The sequence below is a fragment of the Gopherus flavomarginatus genome, chromosome 1 (assembly GCF_025201925.1).
Source record: "Gopherus flavomarginatus isolate rGopFla2 chromosome 1, rGopFla2.mat.asm, whole genome shotgun sequence".
In the NCBI taxonomy this organism is placed as follows: domain Eukaryota; kingdom Metazoa; phylum Chordata; order Testudines; family Testudinidae; genus Gopherus; species Gopherus flavomarginatus.
In genome coordinates this window covers 229,899,746-229,920,079 of record NC_066617.1, presented here as the reverse complement: position 1 = coordinate 229,920,079, position 20,334 = coordinate 229,899,746, and the positions used below count along the sequence as shown (strand labels likewise).

The 20,334-nt window shown below is 41.1% G+C and overlaps 1 protein-coding gene across 2 annotated transcripts in view; it reads left to right on the top strand.

The window, feature by feature from the left end:
* The window catches only part of NHS (NHS actin remodeling regulator), a 368,109-nt gene that overhangs the window by 245,047 nt on the left and 102,728 nt on the right, over positions 1-20,334 (top strand). The window contains exon 1 of one of the 2 annotated variants that reach the window (XM_050963367.1): positions 7,463-7,548. The exons of the other annotated variant lie outside the window; for it this stretch is intronic. Coding sequence (XP_050819324.1) covers positions 7,515-7,548 — 34 coding nt within the window. The 5' untranslated portion in view covers positions 7,463-7,514. Of the gene's footprint in view, positions 1-7,462; positions 7,549-20,334 lie in introns of those variants that run through there. 2 annotated transcript variants of the gene reach the window in all.

Below are 20,334 nucleotides of genomic sequence, written 5' to 3'. Positions count from 1 at the left end.
TAAAGCCTATAGCAAAACAAATCTGCCAGCTTTTGCTCATTTGAAGAAGGCCTGTTTATTGTGCTTCATCTTGAATTTTAATATGCTATTAAAGAAAAAAAATCTCTTTTGCTGCCCCAACTCCTCCCCCTTTACCCTTTTCTAGTTCCAATAGCCAGAATAGCACCTTTGTACTTTAAAGAAGTAGCTGTGATAACATTAGGCACTGCTGATTGGACAGCTGCATAACCTACTCTGGGCTCACAAGCATAGTGATATGCAGTCGGCTTGAGGAAAGTTAGGAATTTGGGGGTTTTGTACTTCTGGCTCTGTTCTGTAAATAGGTGGATGAAGAAGGGATTTAAAATAAAAAGCAGGCAGGTACCCTTGATTTTTTTCCAGAGATGTTAACATATGCTGATGGATATTATTACCTGAGCAGTAGCTAGCAAGTTGCTGCAGTAATGTGCTGATGGAACAAGAAAGTAGCAGTAATTCTGGATAAATCATTTATGCGTGCACTGCAGACTGTGCTTCAGGGGATGGCATTAACAGTGGCGCACTTTCAGACAGAGGAAAAGGCTTTCACCCAACTTTTTACTTAAACCTTGGAGGAATAAAACAGGTCAGTGGTGAATATTAAATTAACTTCTGGCCATTTTCCAAAGTGATTTGGCCTACTTAGGAATCATCAAGAATGAAGAAAGCTTTGCTTCTTTACATCCTGATTTCTCCAGGGAGGGGACAGAGGAACTCTGTGCATGGATTACAAAGGCGACCTGATTTCATAAACCAACAGTTCTCTCTCTCTCTCTCTCTCCCACACACACACACGTATCTTTCAGTGTCGTAGCAATATTTATTCCATACTCATTTCATAATTCTGACATATCTGATATTTGCGTATGACCAGAACAACATACGTAGATAGATGGGGTGGATCAGGCTGGTATTCAGTCTTACAAAATCATTATGGAAATTTACCAGACTGGAGACAAAATTTACTCTCCTTCCATTCTGATGGATGATGATGAAAAGAATATTACTCAACCATAACAAAATATGCTTGTCCTAGGCTAGTGGGCAAGTAGAATTTTGCAAGGCTGATCTTTCTGAGAGCCACAGATACATTGAATGCAGGATATTCTATTGCCCTTTGTAGTGTACCAGGTCCCTATTTTCTTTTTTTTTTTCATTTTTGCTATTTATCTAAAATAGTCTTTGCTTGCTGAAAATAAAACTGTGTATTAGAGTAAATCTGGATTCAGAACAGCAAATAATCCAAGTATTGGGGGAAATGGGGCTAAACCAGCTATAGTGGTTTGAAGTCCCATAGGAAAAAATATTGTGCCACACTGCCATATCATCCACTCATAGAGAAAAAACTCTGAAAGGGAGTTGTGTGGACAGGAGAGCTCTGTAACGTTTCCCTTGCTGAGTTTTCACCCAGATCCTCTTATTCCACAGGTATGAAGGGAAAGAGAATGACTTACTGTCCCCCAGAATGAGAAGGAGGGTTAGCCACTAGATCCTGCAGATATCTATGGCCTCTGTATGTATAACACCATTTTCCATGTGGGCCTTTAGCTTAGTTAGCATGAAAACCATCCTGATTTAAAAGGCGGCCCAGAGAGAGGGGAAATTTCCCCCATTAGGGAGATATGACAGACACTAAAGGTATCTGAAGCAATGTTAGATAAGTTTACATAATGAGTGTTTAAAAGTCACTTTGCTTCATTCAGCGACTGGAATCAGTATGAATAGTTATAATGTTTATTGACCAATTTGCACACTGTGCATTAAAGAGACCATTGAAATACAAGGTTAGAGCATCCATCCATCCTTTCCCCCTACTTATGTATTTTGTTTTCCTATGATACTCCACCCACACTTTCCCTTTATATGAAATAATAACAGATCTGGTGAAATATTTTTATGAAACTTTTTGGATGATAAATGGCTTCTTGTTGAAAAACCAGAAACAAAAACACCTGTAATTTTCTAAAAATCTGTCAATTTTGGTAAAGATTTTTGGTTTCAGTTTTTGAAAAATGACATTTTTTCTTAAAATTTTTTTTTTAAGTTTTTTATTGAAAACCTGAACATATTTCACAGGGAATTTTGAGGGGGGGGGTTTTCATATTTTCCCTGTGAAAACTAATTTGGGTTTTCCAACTAGCTCGAAATAATAATAATAATACTTGATGTGCTTTCTAAGTGATACGGCAACACCTTCACTTTATAGCCTGGAGCTAGTGACCGGAAGGGTTTTTGGTGAAGGATCCTCAACTCTGGAGTTAACTCCTTCCACCCTTGGTGTGAGGATATATGGATCTGCAGGTCATTCTGCAAGCCCTCTCATTTCTTGAAGACTTTTGTGATGGGGTGGATTGCATGGAATGTGAAGGGAGAATGTGCTTATCTCTTTTGTTTGTTTCCTGGGTGGTTCACTCCTTAAATATGAAAGTATGAAATATTGTGTCTTTATGAAAATTGTAAGGAACCTAGAGCAGTAGGGCTCTTTGATTAATTATATATATATATATATATATATATATATTTATTTATTTATATATAGAGATTCAAAGACCTTTACAAACACTAATAATCTTTCCTTGAATCCCCCATTGTTATCCCCATTTTAGAGAGGAGGAAGCTGACACACAAAGAGCCTGTTCTTGCTCCCACTGAAGTCAGTAAAAATTTGCCATAGTTGACTGGGAGCTTGCTAGAGCCCCAAATGACTTGTCTCAGGTCAGACAGTATCTGTGTGTCACAGCCAAGAAGAGCAGTATGTCTGCTGACTCCTTCCTCTGGGCTTTAATCAGCAGATCATCCTTTTCCCTTGGAAGCATACTCTTCAGACCTCAGAGTTTTGAGGGCACATGTTTTGAACTACTCTGGGCCACACTTAACCTTAAGCCTTTGTTGCTTTATACACAGAGATGTGAAGGGCCACTTCAATCCTATCATCTCTGGAGCAAGAGAGATAAGCACAAAGTGCCAAAGAAGAAAAAAAAATCACATGATGATGATGATTATTTATTTATTTTGGCAATGCCTAGGGCCCTATTGTGCTGTGTCCTCTACAGATACATAGGCCAGCTCTGTGCGACAAAACTATGTCGACCTAACTTACGTGGCATACAGCCACTGCAATTATTAAATCACTTGTGTGTGTGCACACTTGGCTACTTGTGTCAGTGGTGTGCGTCCTCACCAGGAGTGCTTGTATTGATTGTATTGTCAATATGGAGCATTGTGGGATGGCTCCTGACAGCCAGTAATGGTCGATATAAGCAACACAGTGTCTGTGCTGACACCGTTGACCTAATTACATCAACCTTGAACCTACGCCATTCGAGTATTACTAAATCGGTGTAGAGAGGCATTTACTTTGGCGGGAGCCAAATTTAAGTGAAGACGCTTCCGCAGCTAGGTTGATGCTAGGCAGCTTACGTCGACCTAACCCTATAGTATAGATCAGACCTAGTAGGAGATGGACTCTGCCCTGAAGAGCTTACAGTCTAAACAGACAAGAAAGACAAAGGGTGGGAGAAGAAACAGAGGCACAGAGAAGTGAAGTGACTCACCTAATGTCACGACCTGGAATAGAACTGGGTCTCCTGAGCCCCAGTTCAGGGCCGTATCTACTCATTCTGTCAGTAATTCCTGCTGAATTTATTAAGATTGAAGGGTAATCATCTAAGGGCATCATTATGTATCCTTTACTTTTTCCCTAGTTTAAATCAAAATCACAACTGTCTTATGAACTAGCCAAATTGTCATCTGATGTCAATCCTATCAAAATCAGCTGCACTACCCCCTGCCACACCAGCAGAGAATTAGGCTCATCACCTTTATTTAAACAATCCAGTAAGGTTCTAGCACCTTTCAGTTTTAATTGGAAATTTTAGCCTAAAAGATCATTAGGAAGAAATAATAAATTTCAAAGATGAGGATTCAAATGAATTTGGCCTTGACTGAAGTCCAAAATTTGTGTTTGACCAATAAGAGCTGACAGTATGCTGTAGTACCTACACATGCTGTAAGGAGTTTTCTTTAACTCACGAACAGAGCCCAGTTCTGACATGACAGCGAATCCTTAGTAAAATGACTGGGTGGCATTGGTATGATTGGAAGGTGAATTTGTTTCATGTGGTATAATGGTAAGAATAGCTATCTCTGAGTTGTTCATTATCTATCTTGTACGGTTACAACAGAGTTACTGTTAACCAAGCTTTAGGAACTGGTGCCTAAACAACCAGGAACGTGGGTCTGGTTGCAGACTTGAAAGGGAAAACAAGCTGTAGGAAAGTAAGAGGCTCACTCCTTCCCCAGCACCTACTATGTCATTGCCAGAAACCACGTTTCCTGACTGTCTCTGTAAATATGCGTGCTCGTAGCCCATTCAGAGCACAGCATATCTGTTGACAAACTCCACTTGACATATAGAGTCCAGGTTTATCTCTCAGGCTCCTCTCTGTTTCCCTGTTTCTCTTCAAAGACTTTATTGGGGCTGCCATAGCTGATACTGTAAATATTTGTTGGAACAGGCAGACGGACACATTAAAAATAGATTAACCTTCAAAGAATGCAGCATTTATTTTCTTGGTTTAAAAAATAGTAAGAGAGATTTTGTAGAGCTGGCCAGAAAATGGATTTTCTTTTTCCCTGTGGAAAATTTTGATGTAAATGAAAACAAAAATCATTAACTCAAAAATTGTAAACCAAAAATTTTGGCAGTAAATTTTCAGCTAAATACAGAAAAGCTTCAGTTCAGAAATGACACTGCAGTGCCATTGTGGGACTTGCACTTTGGGCTCCTCCTGCCCCCATTCTCCTCTATGAGCAAGGCGTCCTGGCCAGACTACATCTTCCATGATGCATCATGGTTCCCCTCTTGCTGAGCCTGTGCAGTGCCTCCTGGGAGTCCCAGTTTACTGTGCAGCATGGGAGATGTAGTTTGGCTGGGTAGCCTGGCCCATAGAGGAGAATAGGGGCATGAGACATTGAACTACAGATCCTATGGGGAACTTCCAAACTGAAATTCTTCAGTTTTCAGGCGGAGGGTTCCAGTTTTGGGATGTTCTTTTTTTGATGGAAAGCAGACATTTTTGTAACAGATTTTTAGCCGAAAATCCAATTTTATGTCAGACATTTTGATAGAAAATTTTCAATCAGACCTAGATTTTAGTGCTCCTGAAATGAGGGACTAATATCACTCACTGTCTTAAAAGCATGATAGACTATGTGAAAGCTCTGCCAGTGCACATCAGTTCTGACCTACAATACTCTGCTCTCCTAGTTTTGAACTCCTCGTTAAGCAAGCCTGTCCAGATGGGTGATAAGTTCGCTGATGTGTACAATCTGTGCTCAGTCTGAGACTGTCAAACTTCTCTTCATTGGTGACCCCAGCCAGGCTTTGCAGCAGGTCTTTTTTCCAAAGCTTGAAGGGCTCGCTCACTGAGCCACCAAACCCCCAATTATGTTTCAACATCTGGTTTGATTCTCTGCAGATAAATAGCAGCTTTGCCACTAACAACAAAACCTTAATTCACTGTGGTTTGCTCAAGCACTGAGAGCAAATATTTTCCCTTTGCCGTTTGGGGTCATTTTGAGGGAAAAACAGGGTTGGAGCTATTTCAACCCTTTTAAAATTATTATTACTTCCTAGAGAAAATAAAATGTAAAGCACCTTTTCCTTCCATTTGTGAGATTATTTTTATGGGGAAATTGCTGGCCCTGGAAGGAAACATTGTTGACTAAGGATCAGGAAAGATGATATGAGTCTGTTTTCTTTAAAACAAAATGATCATTTTTAATTCAGGCCTTAATAAAGCCTCATAAAAAGGTACAGTCTGCCTCTCTCTCTGTCTCTTTTCCTCTTTCATTTCCCCCCCACCCCAAAGCATTGCCAGGGCTTACACATGAAGGGAGGGGGAGAACAGTCTGTGAGTATTGCAATTATAAGTATTTTAGGAAATGTCCATGGCTGTATAAGCCGCTGATTCCACTTATTGATGTTTGGAAGGCTGAAGTTTCTATCTAGGTCATGTTCTCCAAGGCTGTTGCTTCTATTACAGCCAGACCTTCTGTTGACTTGGGCTGTCTTAATGCATCAAAGAGCCTCTGCTATGCTTCAGTTCCTCATCTGAACTCAAGTTGCACCTTTCAGCTTTTGCTTATAATCACTGAGGTGGGTAGCCTAGCAATAGGAACTCAAGCATTAAGCAGTTACTTTCTAATTCTCCAAGAAGGAGAGGAAGGAAAATACTTGTCATATTATTATTATACATTTTAAAATCTCTTCTTAAATCCCTTTCCCCGCCCTTTTTTCTTTTTAGGATTATGCCCATCATAATCCAGTTATTGGCATCAAAGATAATGAGAGTTGAATCCTAAAAAACAGTTATGATTCTTTTATTACAACATAATTTTAAAAGAGGAGAACAAGCCAGCACACAAACAAAAATGTAAAGCTGTGTGGGAATGCTTCCATGTGTCTGTACAGCACAATAATAATAATAAAACAATTGGTACCATTTTGTGATGGGATAGTTCACTTATTCGGCTAGTGGATTGTGTCTCTCAATTGTCTTACCTGTTAATTTAGCTTGACACAATCACTCTTCTTCCTTGCTGTAGCGTAGTACAGCATCACAGATATGGATGATGATAAAATGTACAGCGTTTTAGAATGCTCAGTTGATTACTGTCCCAAGAGACCTATTGTGGAAGGCATTGCATTGAGAGGGCATTTGAAATTTGTTCTCTTTTATTGCAATTTTTAGAGCTGGAAATTGCAATACAAATTTGATTCATAATGTAGGGTAAGGTTCTGCTCAGTGTTACATCAATGTAAATCCAACGTAATTCCAGTGACTGGAAGCAGAATTTGCTAAATGTTTTATAATCGCCCCATTACCAGATAGTTCTCAGACAGCTGTGCTCAGGATAGAATGGGATACAGTGTGTGACAATGTATAGCCGGGGCTGATTATATCAACATCTATTTTCTTCATATAGTGATGCAACATTTTAATTTTTCCTTCTGGTCACTCTACTGCCTCAGTTCATTTTTATACATTCCCATATCTCCTGACTGTTAAAGGATTGTGTTCAGATCTCTTTGCTGTTAGACCACAGCACTAACCGAATGAGCAGAGTCCCAAGATTCTTTAAGGGCAGGAAAGTGTTAAATCTCTCATGTGATGGAATAAGAGCAGTGGGATTACTGTTCACTACTCTGATTTGCCATTCTGCTGGACCGTGAAGAGATTAGAAGGACCAAGTACTTGGGCTAAACCATCTGCATGTCTAGAAGGGGAGTCTCGAGGATGTACAGATGTTCAGTCAAATTCTGTTCCATCCGTGTTCCCAGAAGATTATTCTTCCTGACCCTCTGCTCCCCCCTTACTTAAGCAGGTCAGCTTTCACATAACACTGGGACTCAGTAAATACTATGGATAAAAGCAAAGAAGCCTGTTGGGCATTGGGATACTTTCTTGAAAAACACAACAGAGTGTTCAACCATGGCTCTGGGCTGCTGTGTGCTGAAGAATGCAGGTATTTTTGTTTTTAATTTGTAGAGAGGATTTCCTACTGTAGCTTTTTGGTGAGGGAAGGGTCTTCCCTCGGTCTCCTGTATAGAAAAGTTTGGTTTCCCAAATAAAAGAATGCTTCTCTGTAAAGTTGCTCCTGTTTTCCATTTTAAGAGCCAAGGAATGCAGTAAAGTTTCAGCAACAGGTAGTTCCTGTCAAACTTGATTTAAAGTGCCAGAACTTTTCAACTTTTGTCCTTGCTCTGTGAATGCTGGCAAGTGTGCTTTTGGGATTTCATGTTATGATTTGATTTTTGTTTGCACATAGCACAGAGTTTTGTCTGAACAGTGCATTCATTAAACACTAACAGCCCTTCGCTGTCAGCTACTAGGGAGGATTAAAGAATACAAAAGAGCTCTCTGAAAACTTGCAGCATAATTAGTCTGTCACTGGCCACCAGGTATGGAATGAGTTTGTTGGTTCTCTGCTTCTCTTTTGCCCATTCCCAGCATGTGACTACTAATACTGAGTGATCTGTTAATGGATGAATGTTAGTAATTTTGCACACAGTTCATGCTTTTATTTTTTATCTCCCTCCTGGTAAATCATCAGACAAGTCTTTAATTATTATCCTTGTTTATGACTACACTGGTATCATCTAATCACTGCAGTGATATAATCTGTGGAATCAGGTTGTATTGGTTTTTTGATTTAAGTTTCTGCTGCCGTGGAGAACCAGCTCTATTTCTTAATCATTGCAAAAGTGCAGACTGGACAGGATTATTTGTTGTCAAACGAAATCAAAAATTAAAAAGACCCTAGGCAAAACACCGATTCAGTCACACATTTTTGCAGCAGATGCATGATCAGTTTAATAAGGGAGATCCATCTACTGCTTGGAGGGAGGGGAGCTGGAGGGAGGGATAGAAAAGGGGGAAGAGAGGAGCTTGATTTGTTATGCTTGGCAATTGGCTCTTTCAGCTTTGTTTCTCCACAACTAGAGGGGTCTGTGGGGTTGGATTTTGTTTTGTTTTGTTGTTAAAATTCATTAGTGTCAAATCTACCACTGTCTGATAAAGACTACACTGATATGTAAACCGGTGGTGGGGGGGGTGAGAGAGAGGGATGGAAAGACTGTTACTAGTATGCAGGTGCTAAAAGGATTAAAGGGAGGGTCAATAACATATCACTTAACACAGTGGCAGAGGTTGACAGCCTTAAACTACTGCAAGTGAAAGCCCTGAGTGTCGATTGACATGCCAAGTATCAAAGTGTTACTGTCTTAATTCCCTATCCTTATATTGTCCTACCTGTGTCTTCTGACACATTCAACACAATTCCCCCACACTTTAGCTCCTCCCCTAGCATGACACTGAGCAGTGACTGTTGCTACAGAGTGACACCAATCAGTGGAAGAAGCACTGCAAGCTATATCACTGCAGTCCCTACAGAAATGCCTCAGGACTGTTTTATGAAAACCATACTTAGCTGACACAGATGAAAGCCTGTGAAGAATAATCTTCCAGGCATAATATACATGAGGAGAGTTGTTTATAAACATTTTACAGATATTTTCAGAGCTTCTGAGCCAGGTAAATCAGTCCCCTAATAATTAAAAAAAAAAGTTTCTACAGACTTAGTTTTATAAAGACTTAGTTTTATAAAGCTACTGAAGTGTGATCACTTGGTTTTCTGCCTCAAGTAAGCGATGAGTTTTGTTCCAGATGTTGTTAACTGATTCATCTTGTGAGAATAGTTTATATGCTCAGTTGCTGTTTCTAGAAGTGAAAACAGCAATCGTGTATTTCATACGCTATATATATAAAAAAGAAGGAGCCAGATTCTACCACCCTTAGGCCTTGTCTTCACAAGAAAGATAAACCAGTTTAACTTAAATCCGTTTTAAAACAATTTACTAAGAACTAGTACAAAGCTATGTGAGGACACTTTTATTTGGTTTAAAAGTGACTTATTTTGGTTTCGCCTAAAACAATTTTGAGACCATGCTTACATGGGAAATTGGCACTGGTTAAAATAAAGATGCAATTTTAAACTGATTTAATTAAACTGACGCAAACTCTTTGGATATGATTGCTTATTTCTGATTAAGCAAATCTTATTTTGATTTAGCTTAATTTACTTAGGAATTGGTTTAAGCTAAACTGAATGAAAACACTGTCAAACCGAAGTAGACATGCACACACAGTTAAATCAGTGCAGCTCTGTGTATGGACAAGCCCTTATTCAGGTAGCCCCACAGAAATCATCTCAGTGGTGAAATTGGTGGGACTATCCTGAGTACAGTACTAACCAATGTAAGTAAGGGTATCAGAATCTGGGCCTGTGAAATTAGCAAGCAAAACTAATATTACAATATCCCTCTGTCTGGCCCATACCAGCCACTGCAAGGAAATTCAGAATTTATTGGTTAGCTACTACTCCAGCGTGACCCCTTGACATTATGACTAAGTAATAAAGCAAATATGTTACTAACCATTTCATGCTCTGGTGAGACCTCTTGCAATACTTAATCAAGGGTAAACGCCAAGCTCTGAATTCCATTGCTTTTCTTGGCTTAGCTGTTATGTGGTCCATCAAAAATACAAGTATGCTAGTTGCATTAGCATTGTTATGCTATTGCCAAGCTATTCTGGTTGTTAGTGTTTGTCAATAGGGGTAAGAAGTTGGTGTTGTACTAGTTCAGTAGAGACACTATTGACTCAGTTATGATACCACTGGGTCCAGTGGCAGGACATTGTTAATAAGAAGAAAGGGCCAGATTGCACCCTATTGCTCCATTGGTGTGCATGGAGGAGAAGCAGGGTGCAAGATTGAAGCCTTCTATCACTTACACCCCTGTTCAGCAGCAGGGCACAATTGCAGACCTTGTACTCCCTGAGGTACTCCATACGCATTGGCCAGTGGAGCTAGCTGCATGTGCAGCGCAGAGGACACAGCAACCTGTGGAGACGTAGCAGCAGGTGTGCTCTTCCTGCTATTGGTGGCTCAAGAAGGAATTCAGCCTTCCAGGTGTAAAATCCCATTGGCAGTCCCCCGGGATGGTTCCACTCTGTACTACCCCCAACGCATGGTTGTGTCTTAATGGCACAAGTTAACCCCTGTTGTTATCTTATTTATTTGTATTACTGTAGGGCCCACAAACCTGTAAGACAGCACATTCCCTCTACCAAAGAATTTACAGTCTAGGGAAGTGAGTGCGAAAGGCCAAATCTTGACTCAAACATTGCTCAGGGGGCCCAAGAGAACTCTTACCATGAGGAGTGCAAATCAAAGGGCAACTCCAGACAGGATCCTCTGGCCCCTACTCTTCTTTATTCTGAAGGCACAGTTTTAACCCCATGTGTATCTTAACCCCACTCTCTTTCTGAGGGGCTTATCCAACTCATTATTTCACTGAAAACCTTTCCATTTACTTCACTGGGTCTGGGATCAGGCCCTTGTCATTAGCATGGGACACAATACTGCAAGGTGCACAGCACTCTGACTCTGGTCCACCAAAGCCCGGAACACATTCTTCACTCTAAGTATGTGGCAAGTCCCGTTGACTGTAATGTATTACAGAATAAAATGGTTTTCCAAATACACTTTTAATTAAAAGAAGCCTGGGGCCACTCCACATAAATGTTGGGTAATGATCTGTCGTTATGCGAGAGGATCTTTTGTCTTGTCTAAACCTTGGTGTAGGTTGGGTATTTTGTCTTCTACAAGCCATAGCACTGAAAGCATAGATCCGAGACCTCTTGGAGCTGCTGGCAGTCAATTGCAAATGAAAGGCTATTAAAATGAAATCATTTTATTATTAGAATTGACGTATCTGATCCACCTGAATAATATCCTGCAACTTGCTGATAAGTGGGCAGCATTTGTGATGCTGGTTCTGTGGTGTGCGGGAGCCCGAACTGCAAAGCTGTACCTGTTTCTGTTCTGTTTAAGCAATTAACAAATGAACCTTATCCAGTAAGCACTAAACATTTTGTTTAAATATTGAACAGCAGCATTGTTGATGGTTAAACCAGTATTTAAAGCAGGCCAGCAACTGATTAACAGTCCCTGTCACTGATTTCAGTACTCTCCTTCATAAATGAGGGGCCGAATAATTACCTCCCTAAGCAGATGGGCTGCAAAATTTGGTTCTGGGTTTAGGTCTGAAGTTAGAATGCCATTTCACCCCAAAGTGAGAGTGCTCAGCTTTGGGCCCTTTATTGAGATAGGACTTAGTGGCAAGATTTGGGTTGGGATTTTCCTATTCCCCAATTTAAGGTGTTCAGTATCAAGATGCTGTTTGAGCTGTAAGGTTGTTGGTTCTTCTTGTTGTTGTTGTTTTTTGTTCGTTTGTTTTTGTTTCTTTGCTAGAATCGTAGGGTTAGAAGGGACCACAATGGTCATCTAGTGTTTAACCTCCTGCCAAGATACTTGGTTTTTATTTTGTTTGTGGCAATTCAGTAAGAAATACTGAGATCTTTGGGGTTCAATTGGACTGTGTGTAGGGGGCAGCATCCCGAGTAGATTAGCAAGCAGAGTGTGATTCAGTAAGCCAAAGGCTCTGCCTATTCCTGGCCATGTGCACAGGATGCAGAGGATGTAATGGCATCTGTGCAGGCTGCTTCACTACTGTGTAGCTAATCATGGTGGTGTAGGGAAGTAAGTGAACATGCAGCATGGGTCACAATCTTGACCCTTTGTGATCTTCATGGCAAGCAGTTAGTGGTCACACAGTTGCAGCTGTTCAGCGATCCTGGGGTCTGCACTGTGTCTGGGATTGCAGTATGTAAGTAGTGGTAACCATTGCTCAAGCTTCAGATCTGAAATGTTTTCGTTCTCCGAGAAACATACACACTAAGGCTTAGGGCACTGAAATCAAGTTTTGATTCAAATTTAAAAACAATCACTCCAGTTCACAAGAGGAAGTTAAGAGTAATGCATTTACTAGATTCATTCATAGATTTTAAGGCTACCAGGGCCCATCATGATCAGCTGGTCTGACCTCTTCACTAGTAGTAATGGGGAAAACTGTTGTACCTGGGCCTTGGTTTGGATTCTTATGTAAAGTGTAGCCCAGCTACAGTACATGAGCCTCTTGATTCTACATAACTGAAATGGAAATTCCCAAGAAAGCCCATTCTCATGAAATTTCTGGTACTTCAGATTCTGGGTAGCAAATTTGTGACAACCGTCAGTTTCATGGTATTTTGTCATGTTGGGTTCTGGTCAGAACTGTGAAATGCAAAGGTATCCAATATCAAGACCTCAAATGATATTGGTTCAGTTTTAAAAACAGACAAAAAGGCTGGAGATGTTTCCTACTTTATGTGAACCCATCCAATCTGAGATCATCCTGACAAATTCCAAAGGGACTTGTCTTCCTTGCAAATTGAGTGCCACATGGATCAATTTCTGGCAAGGTGTTTAAGATGGTCTGGTTGTATATTCAGTTGATGTCCATCTTTGGCAATTTTATGCTACCGAAGCTCTTGACGTCCACATGATCATCAGCCATCTACTGGCATTCGTTGGTACACATGCTTCCGAAGTTGTTGGTCTTCCATTCTAATAATAAGACCATACTGAGAAAGTTGCTGAAACCAAACCAGTGCTGATGGGGATGGATACTAGGTTTGACTTTGAATATCCTCATTTCTGATCTTGTCCGACAAAGATGAGAATAAAAAGTCAATGAAGTATTCTTTAGTCTTCTTCAGAACCCACATTTCACTTCTGTACAATAGAGTTGGTATAACTGTGGTTCTATAGAGCCACAACTTCGTATCAAACCTGATGTAATGACAACTCTACAGATGCCTCTGCAGGGCCCAAAACATGTGTTGGGTAATTCAGGTTTGTTTGTTTTTTTTACTATAGTTTCAACCAATTTGCCAATTTACTGAGGTTAGGCTTACCAGCCTATAATTGCTTGAATTGCCCCTGGAGCCTTTAAAAAAAATCAGCATCATATTAGCTAGCCACCAGTTATCTGGTATGGTTGCTGATTTAAGCAATAGGTTACATACCACAGTTAGTAGTTTTGCAATTTCATATTTGAGTCCCTTCAGAACTCCATACCATGAATACCATCTGGTCTTGGGGCTTAGTACTGTTCAAATTATCAGTTTGTTCTAAAGCCTCCTCTACTGACACCTCCACCTGGGACAGTTCCTCAGATTTGTCACCTAAAAAGAATGGCTCAGGTGTGGGAATCTCTTTATATCCTCTGCAGTGAAGACCATTGCAGAGAATTCATTTAGCTACTCCACAGTTGCCTTGTCTTCCTTGTCTCAATGACACAAGCTGAAGATCTGGCCTACGGAGTGTACATTTTGGAGAAAACTTGTCTTCTCTTTGCTTTTCTTTATGGAGTGACAAGTAGAGGACCTTGCTTAGTTTATGAATAATATGCAGATTAGATTTTTAGTTGATGACTTTCCTTCATGATTGTTTGCTGGATTCCTTCTAAATCAGATATGCCACATGCTTTCACCTTAAAAAAAGCTAGAATTACTTCTGAACACCATTGACCTTGTTTTAAATCTGAAACGCAGAAGCAATTTCTCAATGGTATATGTATTCCAAATGTCAAATGCTGATAAGAGGAAGGAAACTAATGTCTCGCAAATTAGAAGAAAAGAGGGCCTCATGGAAATGCTCCACTTCCTTTCTTTCTTGATTGCATCCACAACTAGTCAAGAGGAAATTGTGATATAGTTTTTCAGTGCACAGTAAATTACTCTTACAATCAACACCCTGTCTGTGTTTTATACTTACCATAGATGGCCTCTGGCCATTAACCATAGCCGCCAACGTTTTTACTCTTTGAAAGTCTCACTGGTAATTTAGAACTGGGCAATTCATTTTGAAATAAAAATGTGCTTTAGAGCAATCTCGGAGCATGTGCAGTCTGATGTCAAGCCCATGGCTGAATGGGCCATCAATAACATATACAAAAATAAATGAGTCCTGGACTCATACAGAAGTGAGTCCTTTGTAGTGTTACCAATTAATGCTATTATATATATGTACTAGTAGGATTTGCCCTCCTGGCCAGGAAAGCAGTTAACTCTTAAAGGAACTGAATATAGGGGGAGGATTTTATTTTCTTGAGTTCATGTTCCCAACTGTGTGGACGCACATTTTAATGTAACCCCACAGAGTGACACGTTAAATATCATGTCCTGTGGACCACAGCTCTGCCACATCGGAAGAAGTAACTGGACTAATTAAAACAGACCATTGACTTCCCCCAGAAGCTCTTTTCCTATTATTTGGAAGGGGAGGAGGTGCCAGTTGCTAATATAACCAGCCATTTTGATCAAAATATCATAGCATGAAATGGATCTGTCAGTGCTGTTGTGGATTACGAAAAGGCATTGAAGATGAAAGGGTGAGGTAAAAGCAGTGAGTTGTGGCAGGGGGATGGCTTATGTTAGTGTAAATAGTTCTGTTGTTACTGCTCACATGCATATGCTTTGTTGATAGGTCACTCACTTGTCATCTCACTAATGCAGTGCTTTATGGCATTCGGAGCCTGATCCACTGCCACCTTGTGGCTGCTAGGTAAAGATTGAACAAGGGATGAAAACGATTACAATTGCTTGTTTTCTGTCACAGTTTTCTTAGAGAAATTTTTACTATTAATTATTATATGTAGCACCCCTGTCAAAGCATTCAGTGTCTGTACAGAACAAAACCAAATACAACACAATAAAGATCTGATCAATTATTATCCTTTGAAATCCAATAACAAATCAGAGGATCCAGTTTTTAAAAGTGGAGAGGGAGCCTGGAGTGGAAGATTATGGTTCAGATATAAACAGTAGCTTGGGGAGGGTAGAGTGATCTTGCATTAAAGTCTGAAACCCAGAAGCAGTTTCTCAATGGAACAGTGGCTTCAGTGGAGCTATGTCGATTTACGTCAGCTGAAGATCTGGACCAATAAATCTGGGCAAACAGTTCTAGAAACCACCGTTTGAGGAGAAATAGTTCTAAAGATGTTTGCTAAAGGAGGGAGGGATGCGATGAGACGCATTTAAGGGTTGGGGAGTGGGTTTTATGTTATAGGGTTTATCACAGCAATTATTTACCAATAGTGGATGCAAAGGTGAACTCTAAACAAATGGAGTAGATCTCCAATAATACCAGGGTAGAACTGGATGAAATTTTTTGGCCGAAATTTTGTTTTCACCAAAAAAGATGCAGTTTCAGGTTGACTGAAACATTTTACAAGTTAGCTGAATTGTTGTGGTCGGAATACCACCAAACCAAACAATTCACAAAATATAACTGAAACATCATTTTGACATTTTTGACATGAAACATTTTGATTTTTCAGTTTAAAATGGTGTTTTGTTTTGAATTTTACTTCTATTTTATATTTTAAGAAATGGTTAAAAAATTCAGATTAAATTAAATGTTTTATTTTGGGTCAAACAAAACATTTCGTTTGATCTGAAACCATTTTTTTTCCTGGTTTGGTTTGGCCAGTGAACTGAAATGTCAGCTATTTACATAGCTCTAAGACAGGGCTAACACTATTAAGGGGAAAAAAAACAGTGCAAGTATAAAGTCAGTCCATGCCTCAATAGGTATCATTACTGCAGTAGCAAGTTGACCACAATAATAAAGAATTATGCAGTCATTAGTCACCACCCACCTCCAAAATCATGGGTCAGTCTAATCTTTAAAGGTATGTTCAGCAACCTGGAGGCCTCCTCTGCAAGACAGTTAAACAGTCCCCACGTTTATTTCAGGCCTCACAATACGGTGACCCTCCATTTTCATATAAAGACATGTCAATACATATGGACATTACATTATGCTGTGCAGCTGCAACATCATAGTTGATACAATGACATTCAAATATCTCAATGAAGCAGCATTATGTGGGATTTCTGTGGTAGAAAAAGTGGCAGTCATGGTGCAGTCTGTGTCATAATATGGCCTGCTGTGACAAATGAACTGTAGTGTCATACCGACAAGAGGGTTCTCCAGAACAGCATAACCAATGCAGAGGTCATGGTTTTGAGGTTAAAAAGCAAATTATAGATGTAATCGAATACATACATTAGAGTTGCCAACTCCTGAACTGCTGACGCAGGTTCAGCCTCAAAATAGTAATCTAAAAAGTGATGATTATAACAGTGTCTGGGGCCTGCAACCAAGATAGGGGCACCATTGTGCTAGGTGCTGAGCTTACATATGGTACGAGACGGTTCCTACACCCAAGGAGCTCATCCCTCAGATAATACTACGGGAGGGAAAATGAAAGAATGCATTTTACAGATGAGGAACAGAGCGACCCAAGGTTACAAAGGAAGTCTGTACCAGAGTGGGAACTGAACTCAGATCTCCTAAGTTGTTGTCCAGTGTCTTAATCACAAGGACATCTTTCCTCTCCAAAATGATCCATTTTACTGGTATAACCTTTCTGTGTATTACTTCTAGCTGGGTTTGTTTTGCTTTTTTTAAAATTCAGTGACCTATTTTGGAGTAACTTAACTAGACAAGGGCCTTTAAAGGACACTGCTATAGAGGACAAAATACGTCTCTGTGATGTCCTTATCATTGGCAAGGGGGCTAAAACATTTCAAATCATCTTTGAAAGATACAGCTATTGACGTGGTACCTTATTATACCTTTCATGTTTTTCCTTCACCCTTCAGTGTTGTCGTGGGTGGCTCTAGCCTTATTTGCCCCTCCAAGCATGGCAGGCAGGCTACCTTCGGCGACTTGCCTGCAGGAGGTCCCCGGGCCCCAGATTCAGCGGCTTGCCTGCGAGAAGTCCACTGATTCCACAGCTTCAGTGTACCTGCCGCCGAATTGCCACCGAATCTGCAGGACCGGCGGACCTCCTGTAGGCAAGCCGCCAAAGGCTGCCTGACTGCCGCCCTTGCAGGGACTGGCAGGCTGCCCCCCGCAGCTTTCTGGCCCAGACACGTGCTTGGAGCGCTGGTGCCTGGAGCCACCGCTGAGTGTTGTTATGTTTTCTGTACTTGCTTTTGGAGGGAAATGCACATGCAGTTTTAACAGCCCTCTCTTATATCTTACACCCTTACTGCATGGCCGCCAGCCTCATTTTATTCTGCTGGTTAGGGAAATGTCTGCATGAGGGAGAAAAATCCCCCAACAGGAATTAAAAGTACAGCACCCAGGACTGCAGGAAATGGAGACTGGGACTTAGCAGAAAAGTCAAGTGAAGGTGTTAGTGAGAGAGTCAAAAGGAATATCCACCATGCTCTTTGTGCTACGGTTATAAAGCAGCCCTGGTAACGCTATGCCTTTTGGGAGGAAAAGATTAATGTGATGAATTTTTGGTGTAATAGGTGAGCGTAGGGAAGGTCAAACGTCAGAGCCTGCAGTTTGAAGGTCTGTTGGCCTGCTCAGAGAGTTGAGAAAAGTAGGGAACTGGGCACGGAGAAGAAAGGAAATAAAAGGTTGACTTTGTCTTTTTACTGCCGATTGGTGTATTAGATTCCAGCGTGCGATACTGAGTGCCCTCAACTCTAGCTAAAGTCAGTGGGAACTGAAGGTACACATCACCTCACAGAATTAGGAAAGTGTGCAAGCATCTCAGGGGCGGAAGACAAAAGCACATAGCAGCAGTACCCAAAATGTTAGCAGAGGGTAGGGTTACCAGATGTCCGGTTTTCAACCAGAACGTCCACTCAAAAAGAAACACTAGCAACTCTGGTCAGCATAGCTGACCAGGTTGCTGAATGTCCAATTGGCCGCAGCACCCGGCTCCATATGGATCCTGGAAGCGGCCGGTATCTTCTTCCGGCTCCTAAGCCCGCACCCGAAACGCCTCCCACGCCTCAACCTGGTGCCACAGCCCTGAGCCACCTCCCACACTCCAAACCCTTGGCCCCAACCCCCCAGCCCAGAGCTCCCTCCTGCACCCCACCTCCTCATCCCTGGCCCCACCCCAGAGCCTGCACCCCCAGCCAGAGCCCTCACCCCCTCCTATACCACAACCCCTTACCCCCACCCTGAGTCCCCTCGCACACTACAAACCCCCTCCTGCACCGCAAATCCCTCATCCCCGGCTCCACCCCAGAGCCCAGACCCCCAGCCAGAGCTCTCAGCCCCATCCGCACCTCAACCCTCTGCCTCAGTCCAATAAAAATGAGCAAGTGAGCGGGGCTGGGGTAGAGGCAAGGCCTCAGGGAGATGGGCGGGACAAGGGTGTTTGGTTTTCTGCAATCAGAAAGTTGGCAACCCTAGGAGAGGTGGGGAAAAGAAGGTTATATACAGTTGAAATTACAATGGGAACTGAAAGAGGCAAGGCATTGGGATAACTGTTAATCTTAGAGAAATTGCCACAGGGTTTTCAATAATGACAAGCAATTGGGACCTTGGTTTTATGTCTCATTTGAATGAACCAAAATATTTAACAAGATGGTAAGGAAGGATGATGAAAGAGGAGAAAAAGTTCTTAAAGGCCAGAGAAAAGAGGAGTGGGGGAGAGGTGGGTTTTGAATAACAGCACAGGAGAACAATCTAAACAGGAGAGAGAAGGTCCTGACTAGTAGACAAAATAAGGTTCAGGAGCAGCAAAACAAAAAACAGTATTAAAAATGGACTACACAAATGCTTACATGTAAATCCATTTGATATGACAGTATTGTGTACATAGTACACTGTAGTCTGATTTTGTGTGTGTGAGAGACAGAGAGAAGACTAAAACTGAATTTATAAGCATGACATCAGTAGCTTGTAATATTGTTTGTTCTGCGGTTTTATACTGAACAACCTGCTGAAACAATTATACGAAAAATAAAACCACTCAAATTCCTGCTTAAGCGTAGTAAGTCTCAGTTTCTTTAATCATTGTCACCATCCAGTCTGTTATTGCTATGTATGTTCACAACTCTGATTAGGCCCCTTTATCAAATTTTGCTTAGCCCAGTACTTTGAAAGTTTCCAAGATAAGAAGCACTTTTCAGCACAAATGGATTCTTAGCTGTTCTTGAAAATAATTTTTGTATGAAGTGTTGGCCAGCTAGATAGGTGAATAAGGGGGAGTAAATCCACATGTGACATTGGCAGCTTGGGGGGTCCACTGTAAGAAAGAAACCATTTCCAACCCATTTTAATACAGGTTCACCAATCAGAAGAAACGCATAGGGCCAACTTTTCAAAAGAGCTTCCCTTAGCGAGTTACAAGAGGGTTCGGTGTTTATTTTCCAGTCTATACATGCAGTCCCATTTCTGTTTTACCTAGTGTGGCTTTGAAACAAAAGCCAAATAATGATAAAAATGATCTTCCCTTTCCAAACATACCAAAGCTCTGATGCTGACTGCATACTTTGTACTTCCACAATGGTTTTCATCCACCGATTGCCTAGCACTTAGCCTGGGATTTTCAAAGGAGCCGCAAGCACTAACGTGTCATGGACTTCAGTGGAATGATACTGATTTACACTAGCTGAAAATCTGTCCGTTGTGTTTTGGATCATTGCTGTAGAACACTCCAATACTATTTTTTCCTAAGGTAAAATGGCTGCATAGGCCACCATTCAGTGTCTTATGTTTTCCTTAATTTCCATGCCATGTTACATTTCAGCAATTTAAGAACCCAACATTAAGCAGTCAAACAGGAGTACAACTAAATTGGGCAATTTTGTTCCCAGTCTTCCCCTAAGTAGCATCCCCCCTCCCTCACCCCATTCCCTTTGATCCCTAAAGAGCCGGCTATGGTTTTAAATAAACTATAAGTGGGGACCTGCCGTTGCTTGATGTCTGGCCTGAGATGGAAGTAACGTGTCACTTCCAATTTTATCTAGGTGTAGAACAAAG